Here is a 20,085-nt window from a genome sequence, read left to right on the forward strand (position 1 = left end):
TGTAGAGCTGGAGCATATTTCTCTGAAAAGACGGCCAAGCATCATCTAAGGACCCTGAGTGATGGAAAGTCCACCACATGCCATGAGTCTGCTCTCATGGCTAATTATCCTCACCTCTCAGCCTGCACAGCGGAGATTAGGGAAGAAAGTAAATGGCACACCAGAGCTAGGAATCCGCTTGCTTTGTTTCAGACTTTTACCCTACCAACAGCAACAGATATTAGGTACCCGCTACTGAATTATTGATCTCACTGCTATAAAAGTCCTTGCTGAAAATGTTCACAGTAAAAATTATAAATGTTAGGTGTTTTCATAAATTTCCCCTCATGCACTTTGGATGATTGTTTCTCTCTGTATTAAAATGAGAAACAACAAGCTCTTCATATAATAAAAATGAAGATGAAAGGGAAGCAAGAGAAGGGAAGAAAGTATCTATGATGCAAGAGTGACATATGCCAACCAGATCACTCTGTCCCAGTCTGCCCAAGACTGTCATCTCCTCTATTTTCAACAGTAGTAAGAGGCCAAGATAAGAGGTGTCATCCTTTGAGCTTTCCCGTGCTGCCTTATTTAAGAAAGTGCAATTTAGGATATGCAAGCTGAAAAACAGTTGACTTTTGTATTTGAAAGAACAAATTTACACTGTTAGTAAACTGAAATAATAAAAACATATTTACTCTTTCAGTAGATACCTGGCATGATCTTGGGCGAAGCTTAGACTCAACAGCTAGATTTATACTAGCCAATCTGTATCTATATAATATCTAAACAGGGCCAGGACATGGAACTAAGAGCTGGACCCCAATAATCTACATGGCTATATTGCTGGTGAAGTTCCTGGAACAGCTTTGGCCCAGACCAATGCACTCTCCCAGATGGTGACCATTACGGTTTGGGAGTTGGCACAGGACAGGGATCTTTCCTAATTTGAAGCCTGGGTGCATTCAGCCTCTTTTGAGAGATAAAATGTTAAGCTCTTTGGATACAAGCTGTGGCCGTAGGACCAGAGATGGATGCAAGAAGTGTGACCCTCAGACTGAGGTTAAGGTATGGGCTTTCCCATTTCTCCTCAAATCTCCTCCACTGGATGATTTTCATTGCTGTCAAACTAAGCTCAGTGGATTGCCTGCCCTCATTCCAGCCATGTTTTCCTCTCCACTGTCCCACTGATTGTTCTAGTTGTTCATTCCTAAACAGATCCTACATGAGAAAGTCATTTGCATGTCATCTCATCAGTGCAAATCAGGAGAAATTCATTAAAACTATCGGATTAGATCAGTGACAAAATTTTCTGTTACTGTGAAAATCAGCATCTTTATCTTCCCTGTATGACAGTCATGAAGGATAAGCTATGCTTCTCAAAGGCACTGAAATGTTTTTGTAATTCCTGGTTCTACTATTATTAATAATGACAACAATCATTATCTTGCCTTTTACATATAGAACTTAGACCCTTATATCATCATTTGCTTGAGAATGAGAATTGTGGAAAATGTCCCAAATTTAAAAGAATAAAGGAAACTTGAATAAATATCAGTAAATGTCTGAATTTCTTAAAAGAAATGACCGCCACACTTCATGATCTAGTGTACAAAGCCAACATACTCAAATGTAAAGGTCTATGACACTTTTGGAAGTTTATAGTCATAGGAAAAATTCTCACCCAGTAATCCTATTGCCTTCAGTGGGCTCAACCTAGATAGATTGCACATGATTTATTGATGATACATGTGATATGGGACCAACTGACAACAGAGATCATTAGTGGAATTTAATGCCTTTTCCTTTCCAAAACACCAATTCAACACTACATTCAAATTCTACCGATGTCACATTGCCCGCTATTCAGGATACATTCCTTTTGTTGATAGATCAGGCATCAGATCAGATAGAGATGGACCTGATGTGCATGCATTTGCCTATTTGATTGATCTTTTTGAAGGACTTCTCACTTATTGAAAGGCCATTGAAAGATGGCCTTGAGTCTAAGGCCTTACATAGTTTGGGGGTTTAAATTGAAAAGATATCAGCTCTGTCACCATTCTTGAACAAAAAGGTACATTGCATCCCTCGTATTGCACTTACCCAAATAGGTTAGCTTCCCCAGTCTGCTGTCAAGATACCAGTCACAGCTCCTATGATGTCCGTATGAAGGCAGCGATTGGAGTGGCTGTCCGGTCCTTGTCCCACAGGACACCACAACTTCAGGATGTGCAGGAAGGTCCTTGTGTTCCACCAGCAAGTAATTCCCAGGCATGAAGTTGCTAAATGTCACTGAATACTAGAGAAGAGGGAACCAAAATAAATACGCCTGTGTCTGTGATTAGAGCTCCATGGAGTGCAGTATAAAGGGATAAAGAGGATGGTGCTCCTCACAGGCAACATAGTCTTCTACAAAATAGGTAGTGGAAATATGGAAGAAAGATGTAAAATTAAGCAGAAGGTGATGGTAAATGCAGGTAAAATCAGCTCTGCTCATCACCTTTAAAAGGCGCAGAGCAACAATGTCTTCTAAAAAACATGCTTCAGTATGTCTTAAGGTAGTAAAAATTTTGTTGATTCCTAAGAACCACACTGAACTTTCATCTAAGACATCCAGAAACATCTTCCTGCTCCAAGTTACTACTGAGAGCTTCAGGGACTAGGTTTTCTGTCTATATCTATGTAGAGATTTTCTCAGTGCACTTAACACTTTTTTTCCTCTCTCTGCTCACCCAGAAAGATGAAAGCATGATTATCTCTTCCAAATATAATTTTGAAATTATAAAAAATTCCCATGTTACCTGGAGCTGTTTGCTGGCCAAAGGGTTGTCAAATGTCAACACGTAAGTCTCTTTATCCAAGAGGAGAACCATCCAGCCATACAGGTTTGATAAAGTATCAGGGACATAATTGACTGTGGTTGTCTTATTCCTACTGTCAGTCACAGTTAAATTATAAGGAATGTCTGGAGCCTCTTTTCTGGAGGAAAAAAATATAATCACGTTTTTTCACTGAACTCTCTCATTTTGCAACCTACACAGTTCTGGTTTTATTTGAATTACAGTAGTATATGCTGGTGCTCTCTCACAACGTGACTTTATTTGTATAGTTCTTTACAAGTACAGTAAGAAACTATCTCTGCCTGAACTGCCATAAAAAGAGAAAGAGAGAAAGAGACACAAAGGGTGGAAGAATAAAGGCACAGAGAAGCACAGCTTGTGCCAAAGTAGAGCAATGGCAACAGCCAGGGTACCAAATACTGCATCACCAGACTCATGAGCCTCAGCTTCAACTTTTACGATCTTTGTCTCATGAAATTTGAGGTTTCTGACTACTCGCTCTCATTTGAGCCGTCAAAATTTTTGTCAAGGCTGAAGGTGCCAAAAAACTGTGTAATTCAGAAAGCTGCTCTGCACCCAGGTCAGAAAGCAGTATGAAGCTGGGGCTGCTGCAGACTGATGAAAGCCTTCACAAAATGGGTGGACTTTTAGTACATCAGTTCTTCTGAGCATCCAAATGAGAACTCAACCTCCTTTTCACTAGAGCTTTGCACTCCTAACTTCTGTCCAATCTAGGCAGAGAAAAACAACTCACTGAACAGATCAACAGCAGTAATGATATCATGAGTGGGCATAAACTCTTTAGATTTAAGGCCTCTGGAGACCTTTCTCTACTAAAAATAGGAAATAGCACAGTGAAGCTGGAATGGGTATAACCACCCACCTTGACTTCCTCTTCAGGGGCAGGCTCTGTCTTTTTCCTGCATGAAGGCTTTTTTCAAACTATGCTAAACTGATCTTGATTATTTGGGTGTCTGGGCAGAATAACCTCTTACTGCTGTGATTACCGGTTTCCCCAAGATAGAAGGCTGTGTAAGGTAAAGTCCAGAGATATAGAATACTCTGCATTCAGGAACCGCTTTGCTGAAGGCAGCAAACTACATGAAGGAAAAGATGAAGCTGAAATGAAGCTAACCCTTCCGAACATCCGTTGTGTCTTCATGTCTGATTGATCAGGGACACCCGATCATAAGCCACTCCTTCAAAACAAAGATCTTACTTCCAGACCTCAGCATCTTGCATTCCTACAACAGCTCTTGAAACTGATGGACACCATGATTGAAACTATGCTCTGGTTAGCTACACTGTGTTACCGCTTCACATCTGGAACAAGACTGGGAAGGTGTCCTCTCCTTCTAGAGGCAACAAGGAGCATCAAGCTCCTCCACAGGATGTCAGATGTGAGGTGGGCTAAAATGTTTCTGATGTTTCTCCATGACCTGAATAAATTTGGGTGACAAAACTTCCACATTAGAAAATGCATTTTGATATCAAAAATCAGGAAGAATAAATCCTAGCCTAAGAAGCTTCTCCCTGTCCTCTTACTGCACAGACTGCTTAAGCTTGTCTGAGAATTTGATGCATCTCATTCTGGCACTCTTCTCAGTAGCAACTGGCAAAGATTATTCCTCACTCTGAGCATGATCCCAGCTGGCTTGCAAAGGGATTGGCGCAGGGTTATCTATGCCACTAAAGATACAGGAGGAGCTCTGATGGAAGTAACCAAAATTCTAGCAAGGGTCTTACCCCATCATCACCAGCATCTCCTATCCCTGGCCCTGCCACCACTAGACATGTTTATAAGAAAATTGGGGTTGCAGCTGCACAATTGCAACTCACAAGTTTTTTCCTGCTTCTTGCATTCTTCACATTAGACATGGGGAATAGCTAGGGATACACGTCCCAGGACTGCAGATCTAACTTCAGCCGAGGAGAAGCCTTGCTGGCTTGCCAATGTACCCTGGGGCCATGATTCTGCCATAAAGATGGATGCAGCAGATTTAGACATGAATCAAGTGCTGCTGCAAGATCAAGGCAAGTTAGCAGTTTCACCTTTAGTCCACTTTTAGTCAGTTTTGGCATTTGAGCTGACACTAAGCTTAAAAAAAGACCTGTTTTAAGCACGTCTAAAATGGTATTTCTAAATATTGGAGTATTACCCTACAACTAGATATCTCAGCATATTACCCAACCCTCCATACTGAATGTGGCTTGCTTACTCAAGATAGACAGTAATAAAGCTCATGTCATCCTGCAATTTGCCTGTTTGTATTTGCAGTTTTGGTTGTTTTTCCCCTTGCTGCTTTGTAGACAATACATAATTACAATAGCACTCATCTTGGAGGAGGGTTGCCTGCAGATTTTTTTTCTCTTCTACAATCAGTTCTGGGTTTTTTTTTTTATTATTCTGGTGGCTGTCACTTTGGCAAAGGACTTTCTGGTTACCCAGAAACATTCAGCTGAGAAACAGCAATGGGAAACAGAAGTGTGAATCAGCAAAGAATCACTCAACCGGAAGATATTGGCAGACCAATGAAACTGACTGGAAGGAGTTTATAAGGCTTAAACGGCTTTCGTACTACTAATAAACCTCCTCTTATAGGCATTAACTGGACCAGGATATTAGGCTGCTAATTAAGCAAGTAAATGACAACAAGCACATTATTGCCAGAGTTATCAGCACCTGCACAGGTACACAGGAAAACATTTCTAGCAGCAGAAGCACACCACACATAATGTGGTGCAACACTAAACTCTCCTGCACGTCAGAAATTGCCTTATGGAGTTACAAAGGTGCACGGCACCACAGAAAGCTATAGAGACTCAGTGCAATGTAAATCCACGTGGTTTTGCTCTTTACTCATTTTACCCTTCATCACTGCAAAAGTCTGATGAGGCAGTTTGACTTCTCAGAGACTTGTCCCTGGAACCTTCAAGAAGTTTTAAAGACAAAGAAGAAAGCCTGGAATGGGCAATCCTACTGGGACGAATACACATCGTGTTTGATTTGTCAGAAAGTTAGGTGGCAACTTCATATTAGCCATGTAGATTCGCTGGCTAGGGAATGTCAATGTGAATTCACTAGCTAGTGAATTAAGTGTGAATGCAACTCTGTTGGACACCAATCTTGACAAGAGGTTATAAAGGCACCCCAAATAAATATCTTAAGCTAGACAGCTAAGTTCCAGGCAGCTACAGTTAAGTGAAATACATCTTTCCCAGTATTCCTACCTATAAGTCCTCTCTCCCTGGACTTCAAAGCTAGGATAGACTTTTGCTTGCTTCAGACACTACCAACTTTCTTTTTCAGTTAATTTTTTCTGTCTTTGGGATAGAGAGACAGGCAGCTTTCACTGGAGAATCTTTGCTTTGAAAATGCCGGTTTTTTATACCGGAAACCTTTCTGAGGAAGAAGGCTTTGCATGCTTTCATACCGTGATAGTCTGGATTCCCTGACCTTCAACTGGAAGTTTGTTCATGACCCAGGAAGGAAAAGGGAGCAGGAGAGATCTTATGGCCTGAAGTCTCTGGGGTTTTCTTGACCTCGAATGCTGTGTCCTTGCCTTTTACATACCTTGCTCGACGTGTTGCCACCCACAAACACGTACCCTACTCCTGGTAGAGTGCCAGCACAGCAAAGCAAAAATTTGGGGAGCCTGAAAACCTGTGCAGCTCTGCATAGAAGTTAACTACTACAAGACAACAATGAGCCTGAGACTACATTCCCCTTGAAAGGATGTCAGTGTGCTTTTTTTCCACCTATATGCCAAATAGACACCAAAATGGAAGTACCCTACTAATGGAATTGCGAGCCACAATTAGCACCATTTCCATTTGCCCTAAATAGCCAGCAATTTCACTGTGCCCTAAATAGCCACCAATCTACCTCTCCTTAATGTTAATGAAGCAGAGTAGCTTGCACACACACAAGTATTTCTAATTCAGAGGATCCAAGGGAGCCTGCACGCATCATTAACATGGAGAGCTTCATTATCAGAGGAAAGAGCCTTCCCCTGAACTTCCCCTGGCTTTATTTGAAAGAAACTAGGAGGCAATGGTCTTAATGCAAAATTAACCCTCACTTTAAACTGCTGGAAGCCTTTACAAAGTGTAAGGGGAAAAAAAAGGATGACTCATTGAAAAGGCTGTATTTTTATATTGAAGCAGGTTTCAATTAAGGAGCAATTTGCTTTAGAAATATGGCAGGATTACTGGATAGGACTTTACAGCCTGAGCCACAATTTACCAATTGTGATTGTATAAACTGTTATGTAATTTAGCTCAAGTGCATTGTGCAGAACTGCTCAGCATTGATGGGCCACAAAGGATTTGTTAAACCAATCAACAACATCAAGTAGAACAAATATTAACTCTCCTGTTTATGTTTACCATTAACTTACTTATCCTAAGGGTCCATATCTTTGTGTATGAAGGCAGACGCTGAGTTTAGCTCTAAATGTTTTCTGTTTGATACGTTTGTGTAATAATCCATTATGATCATCCCTCTCCAAAACAGGAAACAATATAGCATTGAACTTCAAATGGGACACCAAATGTTTATATCCACAGTCCAATTTATTGCTGGCCAAATGGAGGCTAATTCCAAATTATGACCATACCGAACATTTTACAGGTTTGATGCTGGGCCCAAAACCAGTTCATTTTATTTTAATTGCCAAGAATTAAGAATTTGCAGCTGTTTTAAGTAAATGTGTGTATCTTTGTTGAAAGACCAAGGGCATGATTCAAATCTGCCTTGTATTATGAACCCTTACCATTAGCAAGTTTTTGCATGTATGGGTCTTTTAAAAAATAACTAGATCTTTGTCCCTAATCCTGAGTGACCACTATGAGATAGGCCTTCTGAATTTGAAGTAAAAGAAGAATTGAGATGATCTCCCAGGAGGCGAGAGGGTTGTGACTGACAAGCTAAGATGGCTTCATTTAAAGTAGCTTTTGAGTTTGCTACCCCTGGCTTCTCTTCCTAAATCAGTTCCCCAGCTCCTATAGTTTACAGGCTGATATTTTAAGGAAAATGAAAATGAGGTACAAATTCTGAGCTGGAAAGTGACTGGTAAGCAAGCAGTCCAAACATCTCTGCAGTGTAAGCATAGCAAAGATCGGCAGAAGACCACTTTGTCACTCCATTTATCCCATGTCAGGCAGAGCTCTAGAGCATCCAAAGTGGATCTGAAAATCTGGACACAGGTACTCTAGGCAAGGTTTTACTGCACCTCCATTGCCCACTTGCAGTCCTCTACAAATTAACACAATTTTAGGGCTAATAATACATTGGTTATGACAATGAGTCCCAGCTGGCATATCTGGCTTGCATCTCTCCAGCCCTCAAGAAGCATCCAACTGGATTGTCAGGTTTTTCCTTGCAAGGAAGGAAAGTGTAGGGCTAGCAAATGCTGCCTCAATGCTAAACATATCTCCCTGCACCCAGAAAAATCCTAGACAACAGTTCAGCTGAGGCGGTAGGCCTGGGGAAACATCTTCTCTTGCGTACTCATAAGCCTGTTCAGGATCTGGCTTTGCTGCCAATACTCCAGGCTGCAGGGTTAAATGGAAAGGGGTCCTACACCTGGAACCAAATTTCTCTTGGCTGCTTTGGTGAGATGTCTCAGATGCCAGAAATACAGAGCAGTAAGAGCTGAACCTCTGAAGTTTAGCTGATGTCTTGGTTAACCGAACAGTCAACAGCCAATGATTTAATATTTGCCTTCCACATTATGCCACGGGAGCCCCGAGAGGGCTGGGTTATGAGGCCAAGTGAGTGTGTAAGCTGCCCCGTGTGTGAATACAGTTATGTACACAGGGGGGGATACAGGACCAGAGAGCAACTGAGCATGTCCACATTGAGAGAAGTGTGACTGTAAGGGTGTTTCACAGCATGTGGGTGTTCATCTGAAGGCACCACAGTAAGTAAATACCAAAGGAAAAGCAAAACTAGAGTAACCATTTGAACTCTCTTCAAGACTCAAAGACACGGAGGTAGGGGGTATGCTATTCTTTTCACACTAACCCATCAGCAGCGGCTGGGTTTGCAGCAACTGAATGCGTGCACTACAGGAGAGGATATTAGACCAGATTTAAGAATTAAGGCTATAAAGAAGAAAGTTAATCTTTTCCTCTGCAGCAGACTAGAGAAGAGGGAAGCAATAAAAGGCTTGAAACTACAAGAATGGTGCTGAGCAAGTCCCAGGTTTCCCCAGTGAGAAGGGGAAAGCAAATGAAAGGAACAAGAAGCAAACTTCCTCCTGGTGTGCGCAGCCGTGAAGTGTTTGGAGTCCCCTTTGCCGCAAGGTGCTTCCTGGCTGCCGATTATTCTAATGCTCTCCTCTTGTAAAAATTATGCATAATGTGAAGAAACTTTTAAAGTCACTTAATCATGTTATGACAATTTTTTAATGAAAATTTGTTTTAATATTAATAGAGACTCATATTTTCATGATAATATGGGTAGTGGTGGCATTTGGAGCAGCCGTATCTAGCCTGCAGCCATGCTGTGCTGTGCCATGGCATAAGCTGTTCTTCAGACTACTCAATAACTTTCTCACATATAAATTTATAAAGACTTTTATAAGCTTCAATTACATTTTTAAAAGACATAAAAACCCTCTTTAAAGGGTGCTTAAGTGACACATTAGTTTAACTTTCAACTGGACTTTGTGAAGAAGACTTTTGTGACAGCAATGCAAGCTTCGAAATGGATCCCCATTGCCCTGGAAGTTGTTGGATGAAGCAGTTCAGGACAGAGAGTCAAGAAATGCTCAAGATACTTGTTTTCTTTCAAAAAAAAGGCTTCTAGGGTTTGTCTGTAACAAAAACTCTTTTTTTTTTTTTCAAACATTTGGTTTAGGGGAAAAAAAAGTGCCAACACACTACATGCATTCTTGTAAATTAAACAGCACAAAGATAAAGAGCCAGTTGCCCACATAGTAACTTAAATAATTAAAATGGTCCTAGACATGCTTTTAGTTTGCATCAACCAGCCCTATCCCAGACAGCTCCCAGGAAGGGGATCTCTCCTCCTAAAAGGCAGCATTGATGCAAATTCCCTGCTGGTTTGGAGGCTAAGAAGGGTAATAACATGGTCACAGCCGAGCTTTCCCAGTTGCCCACAGGGTCAGGGAATGAGCTTGAGGTTGCTGGGACAGAGGTTGCCATACTAGGACTGCCCTCTCAAAATCCATTACTTGCCTCAGCCTTTAAGATTATTGGAGCTGGAGGAGCAACTAGCAAGTTGCAGATCTGACAGGTCACATACTCCAGGGCCTGGTAGAGCACAACAGAAAAGATTTCTTCCAGAGCGATTTTTAATTCTTTGCTCATCAGAAACTAAAGCAAGCCAAGCAACAGTACTTTCATCTTTTTACTGAGATTAGATGAATCCAAAAGACTGCACTGTTAGGAAATCTTTCCTGTCACCCACCTATCTTTATTGTCTCTGCTCAACTTCTGCCAATTGCTCCTAGTCATGTTTTGTTGTATTAATCCTAAACTATTCCCTTTTTATTGCAAACACTCTTCAAATACATCTGGACAAAATTCACCCTTTCTTCTTCCTCCACCCCCTCATCCTCTGGTCATGCTGTGGATATTTTATTAACTGACTTTCATTTTTCATCCCCTCCAGCTCCTTTAATTCCTCCCCCTGTTCCTCTACCAGGTCCGTTTTGGAGTGCTGTCCGTGTGACTGAAGCCTCCCTGACACCGCATTTACTTGGCTGCATCCTGACACTCTTTCAACTTAACATGATGGTGATTTGGCTGGTAGGAGCTACTCAGGAGAGAGGATCTGGAAGCAGAGAGGATGCTCCCAGTCTCTCGGGTTACTCTGCTAAGTACATAGTCCTCAAGAAGACAGGCTAACAGCTGGCTTCTGCTACTCAGACTGCCAAGTGTCTTTGATGCATGTTGACTCCCAGCTCATGCAGATGAATAATAAAGAAAGGAAAGAAATGGGACTTGCTTGAAATAAAAGGTTGATTGAGAAGTGCCCAATCATTGATATGACTAATCTAAAACTCTTAATTAATTTACTGGGAAGACAAAGTTTAGGTCAAGGCTCAAACATTTCCAGAGTTCAACAGCAATGCTGATGGGATGAGGTCCCATTTGTACTTGCTCCTTAACCACCTTTTGATGCAAAGGGGAACAAGGTGTATTGCATAAATTAGCTGTCACATTTATGTTGTGAAAGTATCCAAAAGGAGTCATCACACTACAGGCAATGCTGTGAGATGCTCTATCCACCCACACAGCATCGATCCAAAGAGCTCTAGTCCGTAGAATCAAAGTAAACACAGGCTAGAAAGGGAAGTGATGTGCCTAAGACCTCATGGTTAACAGGTCCAGAAAGACATCTAGCACAGTTGTGTTTTGTCTTCTACTCAGTTCCCTTTTTGTTAACTCAGAATGATTCCCAACTCTTAATTTATTGCAGACTTTTGTTTTCATTATGAGAAACAGTAATCACATGCAAAGCCTGCAGGTAGCTGAAAAGTCTTACAGTTTTCCCCTTCAATGGAACATGTGATTATTTTTTCCTCCTATTTGGGAAGGTTTTTTTTTCTCCTCCTTCTTCTAAAACATGAATTATAAGACAGATGTGAATTATTAATAGCCCTCTGACAGACCACTTCAGGATTTCTGCCTGTGTACTACTAACCTGAAACAGCAAAAAATGGATAATGGTTCAGGCTTGTACTTCAAAAAGAAAGTGAAATGTTGAGCTGGGTACTGGGAAGGGAAGATGAGCATGGGAGGAAAAGCAGGACTGTTGTTTAGATCACTAAAAGCCTTTTCCACTCCCTTTCTTTTTATGCCAGGCATTCGCAAGTGTCCTCCCTGGGTAGTAGAAATGGTGGCAGTACTTTGCTGAACAGTATTTCTCCACTGGATCTCTTTAGCTGCCAGCTGCTCAAAGGCAGGAACAAGTCCAGACTGCGGAGGCACGTGTAGCAACAGAAGTGAGCTGGGACAGCACTTGGGAGCTGTATGACCATTAAAGCTGATGGGAAAGACCTGGCTGTATACCAGGACTGGGTTATTACAAAGGTGGGCTATGAGGCAGTGACAGTAGGAGGCTGAACTCTCCAAACCCATTTTCTATCCCTCTAGAAATTAAATAAATAAAAAAAAATCAAAAGTGGCAATCTGTTGCAAACTTAGTAGACATGATTTACTGGGAGTGTGAAGAGCTACCAGCAAGGAGGACATGTACCCTATATCATAAGACATGGTTATACTCACACAGATAGACAGATCTTCTCCAACAAGACCATGTCTCATCCACTCATAGAGTGTGTAAGCACTCAGACACAGACCAGTGGCTACACCTCTTCTGATAAGCCAACTGGTGCTGTGGCCAGCCCTCTGGCCTTGAGGTTAGCTGGCATGGCCTGGCCATATCCATACAATCAAGCTCCTTCAGCCTCCAAAACAGCATGGGGACATCTAAACTGCCCTACTGGAAATGGTTCCTTGGGTCGTGTTGACCTCTAAATTGTACCCACAAATTGCCTGGATGTGGGATAGCTGTCCTGGGCAAAAACATGCCACAAACAGCTGAAACTGGAATGGGTTCAAAACTAAGTCAAAAAGAGAGATAGACTGCACTTACATATATATGTTCATGTATATATGTGCAAATACTCCCTGTGCTTGCTTAAGTCACTAGAATCATAGTATGTACAGTCAGTGAAGCCAAAAGGGCAGTTCAGCTGACCAGCCCCTAAGAGAAAGATCAAAGGAACAGAGGCATCTAGTGCTGCTTAAAATGTCCCAAGCAATCAAAAACTTTGTTGTGAGATGCCAGATCTGACAGAGTGTCTCCAGCAGATCCTTACCCTTCTGCCACGGAGTCACAAGCCAAGGGAAATATCGTAAGACATTTTAAATAGCACTAGATAACTCTCCATGAGCAATCAAATCAAGGACACAGGTTTCCATCAGCTGTAATGGGACACATTGCCAGTGTCTACATGGTGAACACACATTTTGTCTAAGTTTATATGTCTTCAACCCAATTTGAATTCACTCATATTGAATTTCTGGCTCACCTGCCAAATCTTTCCAGTAATTTTTGACTGCTGAATAAGCTCCAAGAGCTACATCACAGATTTACTGTAGTACCTTTCACTCATAAAGTAATTTGTTCATTTGTGCTTTGGGTTCCTCTATGATGATTAAGACAACAAACAAATGGGGTTTTATTTCCATCCATAAACAGTGGTATTGTCACAAGTGCCCATTGAAATCAAGTGAAAACTAGCATCTTAATGCTGGAAAAGCAATTATCTAGTTGCCAAAAAAGTTCTGTCACTCACAATAACAAAAGTTTATTCTTGAGTTCCATATCTCCCTCGTACCACTGTCTGATCCCATAATGTTGATGGGAAACCATAACTATATAGACTGAAACAGGTTGCTTAGGTTTTGAGCCTGGGTCAGTCTTAACAAGGTTTGATGATCTGAATTGACTCAATTCACCTCACAGCAAGCAAAGAACAGCAAAATGAAAGACCAGAAAGTTCTGATGAGGTGGGTAAGGCATGGTTCCAACAGAACAGCAGAAACATATCTACTGAAAAGTTTTCTTTTAATTAAATACAGAATGAACTTATAACTTCTGTATAACATGGCTATTCATTGCATGAGAGGTGGGCCCATGAAATCATAAAATGTTAAATCCAGTTTTAGTAGGAAACATAATACACAAATCTGATAGTTTATGAAATTAACAGCAGTGAAATCAGAAGGCAAAGATTTTCTGCTTAAGACATGAAAATCTACCTTAATCATGACCACTTATTCTTTGCGAGTATTTGGGGAAATCTCTCATAATGAGAATAAATGGAAACCCTCTCAGAACTTGACTTAAAATATAATTAAAATCAAACTTGTTTTTTTTTAAGACAGCATCTTATTATCAGCTGAGGTGTTTCCCTCATGATCTGGAAGTATTTTATAGGTCAGCACTCAGAAAATCTTGGCAAAGTTTGCAATTTGCCCACTGAATCTCTGTTTCTGGGGCTTGGCCATCAATCGCACTTTGAAGACTTGAGTGTCAGTGTCCACCTTGAGTTGGATTCTCATTTCTACAAGGCCCATTTATATACCCCTGGTATTTTAAGAGTGACAAAATAGCAGTACACCACAACCTCCACTAAAAGGGCTCACTTAACGCTGTCAGAATTGTCTCAGCACAGGAATCAAGACTATAGGTAGGAAACCAAGGTAAGAAAGATAAGCAGCTTGCTGAGAACCTCAGAAAAAATTTGAACTTGGGCAGGTCCAAGTAAATAAAATAAACCAAAGACTGTCCTGTGGCCTGGATAATTCTTGCAGCTGTCCATACAGCTAAGTTCTCCTCCCCAAAAGCACGATGACTACATCCAAATTGCCAGATGGGAATGGTCCCTGTGCTATGTCTCAAACCATGCCTGAGAACTCTCTGGGTGAGAAGTAGCCAGAAAAAACAGTGCCAGAGACCATGTGGACAACAACATGGACTAATGTATGCCAGCGCTCAGGCTTTTGACCTAGTTTAGGACCCAGCAGAGAGGCCGGAGTCTTCGGACTGTGTTCAGACCCAGCAACTCTCTTAATGTAAAACATAGCAAGCGACATCCATGCCGGTTTTTCAAAAGTGGAATGGTTACTTACAAATGAAGAGACATACGGTGGAAAACAAGGTCCCTGCCACAAACAGTGCCACCAGAAGCTTGACTGAAGTTGGCACTGGCTGCGCAAGATACCACAAGGATATCTGTGGAAGGGAGGAGGTGGCTTCCTTTCTGCCCTGTGACAGAGCCGTCGAGATCCTCAAGGATGGCTGAGTTAGGAAAGGGGAAGGACACTTGGAAAGGTGAGTTGATGAAGGTCAGACGTTCAGCTCTCACTGGAAACCCACCTGAAAGAAACAAGCAGCATTTCAGCAACAAAGACTGGTACCTCTTCAAGTAAGAGGCCTGAAGACGTCTCTGGCGAAAAAGAGATTAGCTTCGCTTCACCTTTGCTTTGGAAAAATGTCTGCTGAGTCAACAAGAAGGGGAGATTAAGCAAAATGAATAAACAGAGATGGTTGTAGGAATTCCCACCTGTCCAGCACCCTTTTGTGACGGGACTTGTGGTTAGACACTCCTCTGATCGAGGTGCTGCTCCTGGTCCTTGTTAGGTCAGTGACCCCAAATGCTTCTTCGCAAGTCCCACTGCCAAAAGTTATAGTCTCCAAAACAGTGATTTGTACAGATCCTTTCTGCCTCGTGTATAAGATAAATTCTTTAGAGATAAGGACTGCTTACGGTTGTGTGTAAATATACTCGTATGCATATGTACAGCACCTGGCACAATAAAGCCCTGGCTGAAAAGTGTGGCTGGAGGATCTCTTCATTACTGTAATGAAGACAGCTACAAAAAGGAGGAATATTTATGCAGGTTAAAGCACAGGGGGGGGTTCTGAACACAGTAATATTTCCAGAAGTGTCAGAAAATCATTGCCCCATGGAACATAACAAGTCAGCTTTGGAATAAGTGTTCATGCACTGCATTTGGTTACTATGTGACTATCATATTGTCTGTTGCAGCCTCTCTGAGTCAGATTTTACTATTCCTTCTGTCCTTTGATCTCACCTCCTGAAGTCTTTTTCTCTGTTATGTTATTGTAGGGCAGTATACGTTTATATATAAATATATTTAAGAGGTAATTGCAGTTGGAACATTCTTCAAAGAGCCTTTGAGTACCTTTTCAAAGCTCAAAAGGATACTTAGTTTACACATGTGATCTTAGGCAAATTCACCTAAGGTTTAGGCTGGCCTGAGGTAGGAGCTTGGCGAAATTCTGTGAGGATGTGTCATAGCTATTAAAGAAATCATTGCTCTTGAAATTTTACCTCCCAAAATGAAGAAGCAGTTAACAAGTCAGTGTATAAAAATGCCTTCCACTGAGAAAATGAAATCAGTGCAAAAATAAGGCTACTTTTGTCTCAAAATACATGTGCAGCATGTGGCTTCCACTAAATGATGAAGCTGTTTCTTAGGGAGATTGTCTGGAGAGAACCTGCAGCCTCAGACCTCTGGAGCAGAGCAGCTAAAGGCTCTGATTCAGCCTGCCAGCAGTGTCAGCAAAATGCACACACTAAAGAGGGTGAGTATTGTGGAGGACTGGTTGTTATGTGTATCACTACAATCCCAGCTCAGCGATTTTCTCAGTTCATCTGAGCTGCACACCATGCACAGCATTTACCTTGCATCTACATCTCATCATCTCATGCCCCACCTTCCTGCTATTATCCTTCTGTCCCAGCTGAGGAAGTGAAACAGAGAGAGTGGCACTTCTGGAAACCATTTAGTGCTGTGAAACCTAAGCAAAGCAGGTATGCAAATACCTCAAAACCTAGCTCTTGATGCAAACATAGTGACAAGATTACAGAAGCAAAGCTTGGGCCAGTACTCCTCATCCCTATACAGTGCTTTTCGAGGGATTCAACGGAAACATCTTTCAAGGGTTGTCTGTGGAAACTATGAACTCCTGAACATCTGAATCTGAAATGGGGGGAAGCCAAAGACTGTGGAAACCCTGCTAAATCAGAGTAAATCAGACTCACCCTGCCCTTGGTAACAGCCAGAACAAGTCCTGATTGCTGTGCAAGTGATCGCATCAAAGTTCCTGAAAGTTGTGTTGGAGATGAATAGTTGGTATCTTTTGGGAGTTTTTAGTCCTGCTGACATACAGGTCCCATCCTGCAATGAAGAAATGAAGAGCGCTGGGAAACATGTCACCACCTCAATCTCCAAGTCTAATGAGTCCGGGATGCAGCAACTGGCACACAGGGACATGATTGCACTCACACCCATGGTTGTGGGGCAATGTATGCTGTTTGATGGACAGATCTGAGCTATTGCTCTGCAAATTCTGACAAATAACATCTGTTTAACTCAGCATTTGCAGTACGTGATAGTATTACATTCAGGGCAGCGATTGCCTTGTTTGCTTTGTCCGGATTGCTGCATACTAGTTAAGGTTGGACATGTGAAGGGAAAGGAAATTGCACATTCCCTGGGAAGAAAGAATCCACCTGGAAGGCACAGTGAGCAGATTTGTTTAGGGCCCTTTTTATTTTACCTTGTCTTGACCAGCAGGCAGGAAATTTCCCTACTCCACAAAGATGATCATCCTAATTTACGTTCTAAGAAAAACCTGACTGCCAAGATCCAAAGCCCTTTTGTGTGATTGGGGATGGGGGGAAGCATTTAAGCTAGGCTCTTTTCAAAGCTCTGGTTGACTTCAGGGTCCATCACAATAACAAGAAGACAAGTGTATCAGTGAGAGACAGAAAAAAACATAGGATGTGAAAAAGAAGAGCAAAACCCACAGGTGATGGGAAACACAACGGACAAACCAGATTTTGTGGGGATTGTAGGCCATGGCACAGGGGAGGTGTACATCTCTCTGCCAATTTATCTTGGAGACAGGCCGGGAAGAAGGATGTACTCAGAGCTAGTAGGTAGCCTGGAGGGGAAAAGGCTGGCAGGAATGCGTGATGCTATTTCTGAGGCCAATAAACACTTTTGTAGGACAACTCTCAAAAGCCATAGTAGGGAATCAATCAAGAAATCCACCCTCTGTGAAAACATCCTCCTTAATTGAAAATGTAGAAGGAAGTGGACTTTTATAGTTTATCACTTCAAAGAGATGGTACTATCTTTGGTCTCATTAAGAGACAGCAGCTCCATGACCTTTCTTACTCCAAGGCCAAAACACCCTGGGGTAATGGTCCTGGTCCTTGTGCATCTTCTTCCAAGTCACTGCTAAGCAGAAATCCCCGGCTTCTGGTAACATCTCAGAAAGACTCTATTGTTTTTTTGCTTACACTTGCCCGTTCTTCCACACCACTCTTATTTCTGTAAATTTTTTTTTAGTTAATTTATTTTATTTAAATAAATAGTAAATAGAGGAAGGGTGTGAGGTGATAATTCCTCCCTAGTGTGTGTCATCTGTCTCAGACCTCCTGCTTTTTCAGGAAGAAATGCTTTTCCTCAACTGGCTCCACAAAGGCAATGAGTTGCTTTATGAAAGTATGGAAGAGGTTTGCTGAATGTTTAGGAAACTAATGAAAGTCTTTCCCTTGGCTTTTACTGGCCCTGGATCTAGCCTTGCCACTAATGTTTTAATTGATCAAAGCCCAAATTTTTAAATGCCCTGATAGTTCCAGAAAACAATCTTGTTTTAAAGCACCTCTTTCAAAAACTGGAAGAGCTAGCAGAGAGGAATATCCAAGGTTCCCATTAAATTAATGTCATAAAGTTTTAATTGATATTAAAGAGACATCATTATTAAAGGGAGAATTACATAAATTAAGATGTAAATTATGACAAGGAGGCTCTTATCATGAGATAATCAAAGATAATCACCCCCCTGGGGTACTGCAAGAAACAAGGCACAGCTGAGCGCCTCTAAATCTCTTAACAAGTACAACATCAGAGTCCTTCCATGGATCCTGCAATGCAAAAACAAAGACATCCACCCTTTGGTGCCCAAGAGAAATTCATTGTGTCTTTGGGATGCTGCAAGGTTGGACTGGTGAGGCCAGGATTATATCTGAGCTACATACTTCCAATAGATCCACTACAGAGGCTTCTTTCTGTGAGTTTCTAAAGAAAACTCATTTAAAACTCTTTTTCTGCCAGTCAGAGAGAAAATTAATTTCATAAACAACAATAGAAAACTGAGCAGGGCAAAAAAGCCCTCAAAATCATGAACAAGCAGCTGTGGCCAGCTGTAACTAAAATTCCATTATTATCCATGTTATTAATCTGTTAACAACCTGGTAGCCCCCAAAGGACTTTGACCAGCTGCCTAAAGAAATAATGGAAGAAGATCATATTTACTGCATAAATAAAAATATTACATTTTGACAGCATTTTTCATTCTTGAGTAAGTAAGTAGCAGTCTGTGTTCAAGGTGGACCAATGATACTATGAGAGAGCAGAGGAAACCAAAATGTTAACTAGGATAGAAATCAAATCTGTTGTACCCCCTTATTATTCTCAAATCAGTAAACTAAACCCAGTTGTGTATGGTTAGTTAGTGTCTGTTTATTACAGACAGCAAAAGGTATATAGGAATTTATGTTAGAAAAGATTTTTTAAACAACAATTATGATTTCTCTCAAAATTTCAGGTTCTGTGAAATTCCAAGGGTTTTCTGAGACCATGTCAATCTTGGAAAAAACATGAGTAGGGAAAAAATTAACACTTATCTTACTAAAATCCTTCAGCTCGTAAGTTGAACAGAAATGTGATTTTGTTTTTAATTTTGAATTTTGTTTTATAAAGAATATACATGAATATGAATTATAATATAACATCTTCCAATAGTTCCAAATTAAAATAGAAAAATCAGAGTCCTTGTTTGAAATTTGTTCAAAAAAATCTTCAAAACTTCTATACTGAAACAAAAAGACATATGGGAAAAATGCTGAATTTTCCTGCAGAATGTAATCTCCACTTTCTCATCAGCTAGTATGAATGGAGCACCTGAAAAATGATGCAGGATCTAGCTGATCAAATGCTATTTCTCTTCTGCTGCTGCAAGCAGAAGCGACAAAATCCTCCGTTCCAGCAGGCTGGGAGAGCAGTACTGATGCTCCAAGTTTCTCTGCTTGATCACCAAATCAATGTCCCTTGCAGGTGCTGCTGCTAAAGGCATCATCTTTCCAAGGCATGGAAGACAGCTAGAGGACTAAGCAAACAGATCAGTGCCCAAACCTCATCCTGAAGCTGTGTTTATCTTTACATACAATCTATTTAAAATCTAAGTTTCACCAAGGCTGCCATGGTGCAGGGGCTGTTCTTCAGGTTGCTTTCTTGTTTCTCTAAATTCCTGTTTGAAGGGTTGCTGTGTAACTCAAGAGACATTGAAATAATTCCTGCAGTACTTACCTTTTGCCCAATGTGTCCAATTAAAATGCTATCAGATACAGAAGTGTTTCCCAGGCTTTCTATGATGTCAATGCCAAAGTCTTTGCAAGCATAAATCCGGAAATGTTTGAGTTCAAGATTGCTGCTTCTAAAAATCTATACAAAAGCATAATACAGGAATGATGATAAATTAAAAAAAAAAGATTATAACTCTGCTTTCTTTCTTTACAATACAAAGGGGAAGTGCAAAAACATACAAGTGTTAAATGTAGATTTAGTATCTGAGAGTCTCCCCTTAATGTCTGGTTTGTGCTTTCAATTAATAATACAA

General features: G+C 41.1%; 1 protein-coding gene across 1 annotated transcript in view; it reads right to left on the reverse strand.

The window, feature by feature from the left end:
* Nucleotides 1-20,085, reverse strand: part of PKHD1 (PKHD1 ciliary IPT domain containing fibrocystin/polyductin) — a 260,367-nt gene that overhangs the window by 109,868 nt on the left and 130,414 nt on the right. The window contains exons 44-48 of the mRNA XM_049818774.1: nucleotides 19,776-19,910; nucleotides 16,439-16,574; nucleotides 14,499-14,745; nucleotides 2,784-2,961; nucleotides 2,086-2,281 (exon numbers count right to left, since the gene is read on the reverse strand). Coding sequence (XP_049674731.1) covers nucleotides 2,086-2,281; nucleotides 2,784-2,961; nucleotides 14,499-14,745; nucleotides 16,439-16,574; nucleotides 19,776-19,910 — 892 coding nt within the window. The remainder of the gene's footprint in view (nucleotides 1-2,085; nucleotides 2,282-2,783; nucleotides 2,962-14,498; nucleotides 14,746-16,438; nucleotides 16,575-19,775; nucleotides 19,911-20,085) is intronic.

The sequence above is a fragment of the Accipiter gentilis genome, chromosome 16 (assembly GCF_929443795.1).
Source record: "Accipiter gentilis chromosome 16, bAccGen1.1, whole genome shotgun sequence".
NCBI lineage: Eukaryota > Metazoa > Chordata > Aves > Accipitriformes > Accipitridae > Astur > Astur gentilis.